This window comes from Lactuca serriola, chromosome 1, assembly GCF_051521515.1.
Source record: "Lactuca serriola cultivar US96UC23 chromosome 1, Lser_US96UC23_V15, whole genome shotgun sequence".
NCBI classification, from domain to species: domain Eukaryota; kingdom Viridiplantae; phylum Streptophyta; class Magnoliopsida; order Asterales; family Asteraceae; genus Lactuca; species Lactuca serriola.
In genome coordinates, this window is record NC_136408.1 from 243,372,818 (window position 1) to 243,379,167 (window position 6,350).

General features: G+C 37.7%; 1 protein-coding gene across 1 annotated transcript; it reads left to right on the forward strand.

The window, feature by feature from the left end:
- Window positions 1-820: 820 nt before the first annotated feature.
- On the forward strand, window positions 821-2,188 carry LOC145066898 (uncharacterized). Its single transcript, XM_079014146.1, has one exon. The coding sequence runs from the start codon at window positions 821-823 to the stop codon at window positions 2,186-2,188; it is 1,368 nt and encodes a 455-aa protein (XP_078870272.1).
- The last annotated feature ends 4,162 nt before the right edge of the window (window positions 2,189-6,350 follow it).

Here is a 6,350-nt window from a genome sequence, read left to right on the forward strand (position 1 = left end):
CTCTCTGGAAGAGTGCGAAGGCTAGAAGGACAAAGGACATGAGATCAGGAATCGGTGATGGATGTCCATCATCGTATAAATTTTGCTTATAATGAAATGATTACTCACGATGCCAAGATTGCAGAGTTAGAGCTCTACAATCAAACATCAAGAAATGAAGAACGCATGTGAAGTCTTAAGCAGAGAACTCGAGCACTTGAAGAGCAAGTGGTTAATATCACTGACGTGCTGGGTCATCACTTAGGTTTTTGGTAGATAAGCTACAACTAGTGGTTATGTAAATAGAGAAAATCAGACTAGTTAAAGCAAAAAGAGGAAAGTTTATAGCAAGGATGTAGAAAACCTTGCAAATTTTGCAATGTTTATAGAAACTTTTCTCTTATAAACCTAAATAAACTGATGTAACCATTGGTAATAATATGAAGCATACGTTATAGTAATCATTATGTTGTCTATTATGTTTTACGTTGTGAATAATAACTAGAATATTTAGTACTCGTGTATTAAATGATCAACAAAACTCATAAAAATTATTATTATTTATAATAGGAACTAAAACAAAATGCCTAGAAGGAGTAATCGGCTAAACCCTAACTGACCATCAGCACCACAACAACAACCACAATCACTGCCATAAATAAACCCCTCAATAAGTACAGTGCAACTTGAAGAAATCATAGCTCAAAGAATTGCTGCGGCTCTATCTAATGTCACAAGAGATGTAGTTAGAAATGAAGGCCATGTAGGGACCGCTAGAACATGTACCTACAAAGATTTTATGAATTGTAGGCCAAAAATCTTTCATGGAAATGAAGGGGTAATGAATTTGACAAGGTGGATAGAAAAGACAGAATCCGTATTTCAAATAAGCTTTTGTCCAGATGATTGTAAAATACGATTTGTAGCATGTACTTTCGCTGACACAACACTTACATGGTGGAATATCCATGTGAATACAATGGGAATTGATACTGCAAATTCCATGAAATGGGAGGAGCTAAAAATGATGCTAGTAGAGGAGTATTGTCCTAGGGAGGAAATACATAAGCTGGAACAAGAACTGTGGACCCTAACCATGAAGGGTTCAGAGATAAAAGCTTATACCGCTAGATTTAATGATCTTGTTGTAATGTGTCCAGCACTTGTGACCCCTGAATATAAAAAGATTGAGCGATATATCTGGGGTTTAGCATCGCAAATCAAAGGCATGGTGATCGCATCAAAGCCTACGACTTATGACAGCACGAAGAGGATAGCTCATCAGCTAACTCTCATAGAGATCCATGGAACAGAAGTGGTCTCAAAGGCTGAGTCTCCCAAAGCTAGAACAAACAAGCGCAAGTTTAATAAGAAAAATCCCAAACAATCATCTGAGAAAAGACAAGAAGTGGCAACCAACTACGCAGCCACAACAACAGTACCTACTCAACCAAAGTCTGCATGGTACAACCACTACAACCGTCATCACCCAGGTGACTGTTTTGTTTGCACAAAATGCAAAAAGAAGGGGAATACTGCTAGTTACTGCAGGAGCACAACACCTGCAATAGTCAATCAGCAAACAAATACTGGAACAAGTCATGGTGAAGAAAGAAAGTGTTATGAGTGTAGAGAGGTTGGACACATCAAGAAAGAATGTCCAAAGTTAAGGAGTCAAGGAGGCATAGGGCGTGGCAGAGCATTTGTGATCGGAAACAGAGAGGCTATCCAGGACCCTTCGGTTGTATATGGTACGTTTCTCATAGATAATTTATACTCTAGCATACTCTTCGACTCTGGAGCAGATCGAAGTTTTATAACGCCGACATTTAGAAAATTGTTAAGTCATAAGTCTAGCATATTAAAAGAAATCTATGAAGTAGAAATCGCTAAGGGTCAAACCGAGAAAACACAGGAAATCCTAGAAAACTGTCTGTTAACTCTTAATAACTACCTTTTTCACGTCAACCTCATGCCAATGCCTATCGGTAGTTTTGATGTCATAATTGGCATGGATTGGTTATCTTCACATCGCGCCAAAATTCTATGTCATGATAAAGCCATACGACTACCCTTACCAAACGGCGAAGCTTTGGTTATCTATGGCGATAAATCTGGGAAGAACCTCAAAGTCATCTTTTGTACTAAGACCCAGAAATATCTACATAAGAAATGTAGCGCATTCTTAGCCCACATCGTAGATAAGTGAAGAAAGATAAAAGAAATCAAGGACATACCTCAAGTATGTGATTTCCTTGATGTATTTCATGAAGATCTACCTGGAATACCTCCCGTCCGACAAGTCGAGTTTCGAATTGACTTAATTCTAGGAGCAGCACCAGTAGCGAAATCTCCTTATCGGTTGGATCCATCCGAAATGTAAGAATTGTCTAGCAAACTACAAGAGCTTCTTGACAAAGGCTTTATCAGACCAAGTTTTTCACCTTAGGGAGAACCAATGTTGTTTGTCAAGAAGAAGGACGGATCCTTTCGAATGTGTATTGATTATCGGGAACTGAACAAGCTAACGATCAAGAATCGTTATCCACTTTCGAGAATTAATGATTTATTCGATCAACTGCAAGGATCTAGCTACTACTCAAAGATAGATCTTAGATCAGGATACCATCAACTTAGAGTACAAGAAGACGACATTCCAAAAACAACATTTAGAACTCGTTATGGTCATTATGAGTTCTTAGTTATGTCTTTTGGATGGACCAACCCCCCAGAAGTGTTTATGGATCTCATGAATCGTGTTTTCAAACCATACTTGGATAAATTCGTGATCGTATTTATCGATGATATATTGATATATTCACGAACCAAGGAAGAACATGGTCAACAACTGAAAATAATCTTGGAACTACTAAGAAAAGAAAAGTTGTACGCTAAATTCTCCAAATGTGAGTTTTGGATTAGAGAAGTACAATTTTTAGGTCATGTAGTTAGCAACGAAGGAATTCATGTTGACCCATCCAAAGTTGAAGCAATCAGGAATTGGGAAGCACCAAAGACGCCAACAGAGGTGCGTCAATTCTTAGGACTTGCTGGCTATTACTGTAGATTCATAGAGAATTTCTCCAAAATAGCCAAGCCGCTTACAACACTAACCCAGAAGGATATGAAGTTCAACTGGGAAGACAAACAAGAAGCTACTTTTTAGAAACTAAAGCAAATGTTGTGTAGTGCACCAATCCTATGAAGTTCAACTGGGAAGACAAACAAGAGTCTCCAACACATCTTCGACCAAAAAGATCTTAATATGAGACAACTAAGATGGGTCGAATTGTTGAATGATTACGAATGTGAGATTCGTTATCATCCTGGAAAGGTAAACGTGGTAGCAGATGCCTGGAGCCGGAAAGAATATATTAAATCCCGTCGGGTATGAGCATTAACCATAACTATCCATTCTAACCTTGCCGCAAAAATTAGAAAAGCTCAGCTTGAGGCTCTAAAAGAAGAAAACATCAAGAACGAAGCTTTGCGAGGAATGGAAAAGCAACTTATACAAAAAGATGACGGAACGCGACACTTTATGAAACGAATTTGGACGCCTAAGTTCGGTAGAGTCAGGGATTTGGTCTTAGAAGAAGCCAACAAGTCCAGATATTCCGTGCATCCAGGTTCTGACAAAATGTACTTAGACATAAAAGTAGATTATTGGTGGCCAAACATGAAGGCAAAAATTGCTACTTATGTGAGCAAATGTTTGACTTGTTCTAGAGTGAAGGCAGAACACCAAAAGCCTTCAGGTTTACTTCAACAACCGGAAATACCTGAATGGAAATGGGAGCAGATTTCAATGGACTTCATCACTAAGTTACCCAAAACTCCTAGCGGGTTCGACACTATTTGGGTAATAGTCGATAGATTGACTAAGTCCGCCCATTTCTTACCAATTAAGGAGAATGACAAGATGGAGAAGCTGACTAGAGTTTATCTTAAGGAAATTGTTAGATTGCATGGAGTTCCAAGTTCTATTATTTTTGACCGAGATGGTAGATTCACTTCAAGATTTTGGCAATCTCTACAAAAATCCTTAGGAACACGTCTAGACATGAGTACAGCTTACCATCCACAGACCGATGTTCAGAGTGAGAGAACCATTCAGACTTTAGAAGATATGCTCCGAGCCTGTGTAATAGACTTTGGAAATGCGTGGGATACTCATTTACCATTAATTGAGTTTTCCTACAACAATAGTCATCACACCAGCATCAAGGCTGCACCGTTTGAGGGTCTTTATGGACGAAAATGTCGTTCCCCAGTAGGTTGGGCAGAAGTTGGAGATACACAAATGGCCAGAGAACATACAGGCGATACCTTACATACTGGACCAGAAATAATCCATGAGACAACTGAAAAGATCGTGCAAATTAAGGATTGATTAAAGGCTACACGTGATCGTCAAAAGAGTTATGCTGATGTAAGACGTAAGCCTTTAGAATTCCAAGTTGGAGATAAAGTAATGTTGAAGGTCTCTCCTTGGAAAGGTATAATTCGATTCAGTAAGCGAGGCAAACTAAACCCACAGTATATAGGACCTTTTGAAATTCTAGCTAGAATTGGTTCTGTCGCATACCAACTCAAGTTGCCTCAAGAGCTAAGTAATGTACACAATGTTTTTCACGTATCAAATCTCAAAATATGTCTATCCGATGACACTCTTATGGTACCTCTCGACGAGATACAAGTCAATACCAAACTTAACTTTGTAGAAGAACCTATCGAGATCATGGATTGAGAAGTCAAACGATTAAAGCAAAGTCGTATTCCCATAGTGAAAGTTCGATGGAACTCTTTGCGAGGACCTGAATTTACTTGGGAACGTGAAGATCAGATGAAAGAAAAATACCCCCAACTTTTTGACAAAACCCTATCCACAAGATAAATTTCGGGACGAAATTGTTCTAACGGGGGGAGAATGTAACACTAGTCAAAATAGGTCAATAGACAATCACATGTGATTATGCCAATCATGTAATGTGATTATGTTAACCTAGTAATTTGGTAAGAATGTTATTTAGTTCATGATAAATTCTAATACAAATATGAACTTTCTTTATGATACAACTCAAAGTATACGTCCATACGATTCCAAAAATATAGAGAACATCTGAATCTGACTTTGCATGAAGAAGTTATGATATACCGAACGCTATAAATCTATATAATAAGAGGAATTTAAAATAGACTTAGAATTAGCTATTTAAGTCTAAAAGAGAGTTGTAGTACTCGTAAATACCTACGCGTGCATATAAAGAACGTCAAAAACGGAGTTCGTATGCAAAAGTTATGGCCTTCCGAAGATTCAGCTTTCAGAAACCCTAAGCTAACTAAATTCACGACGCAAGCTTTATGACACTCACGACGTGAGGAGTCATTTTGCCACATTTCTGAATCTAGAAGGTGTGACGAGGCTGCGAGGGGATAGGATCCAAACTCACGACGTGAACAAGGTGTTTTCACGACGTGAGGAGTCACATGACCACCTTCCGGAGCTAGGGACGCAAATGGAAAATCTATGGGCTGATCATGCAAGACTCACGACGTGAGCCTTATGACACTCATGACGTGAGAGTCCTAAATTATTACTATAAATAGCAGGTCCGACTTCAGCTATTCCTTACACCATTTCCTTATCTCCTCTCTCCCTTGCTGAAGCCATCTTGCATCCCGAGCCCCGACGATCTCGCACGTTGTCCGTTTTGCTTAGATAACATAAAATCACGCTACTAGGGTGAGTTTCACGGCCCCACTTTCTAACATTTCGGGGGAAAACACATGTTAGTCATTGTATATATGTTATTATTATATCTATATGATGGTATATAGTTATGATAATCGAGATATGATTGTTCTAAATATAACATTTTGAATACATACAACTATTATTAACTTATCAGTATGTTAATTTACTAATGTAGATCTTGAGTTATACTTAGGATTCTACATATATGTTGTGTGCGATATATTACCGAAGTAATATTCGAAAGTTCTAAATGTTAATTTATATACTATGTTGCTATTAATAGCTTTATGTCAAGATAAAACTAGATATGTTATATGTTGTTATTGCTAGTTTTATGTCAAGATAAAACTTGGTATTGTTATTGATAGTTTTATGTCAAGATAAAACTAGAAATGTTATATGTTGTTATTATTGGTTTTAGGTCAAGATAAAACCTGGTTTTTTACTTCAAGATATAGCTATTATACTGCCTAAATATTATTTAAAAGCAAAGTCTAGTAACTTAAGGTTTTAGACATGAAAATGCTTTTGTTGTTAGAGCTATAGGAAGCCGTCAAAGTCTACATGAGTAATTGTATTCATCAACTAAGATTGGGGATCTTAGTGGAAATCC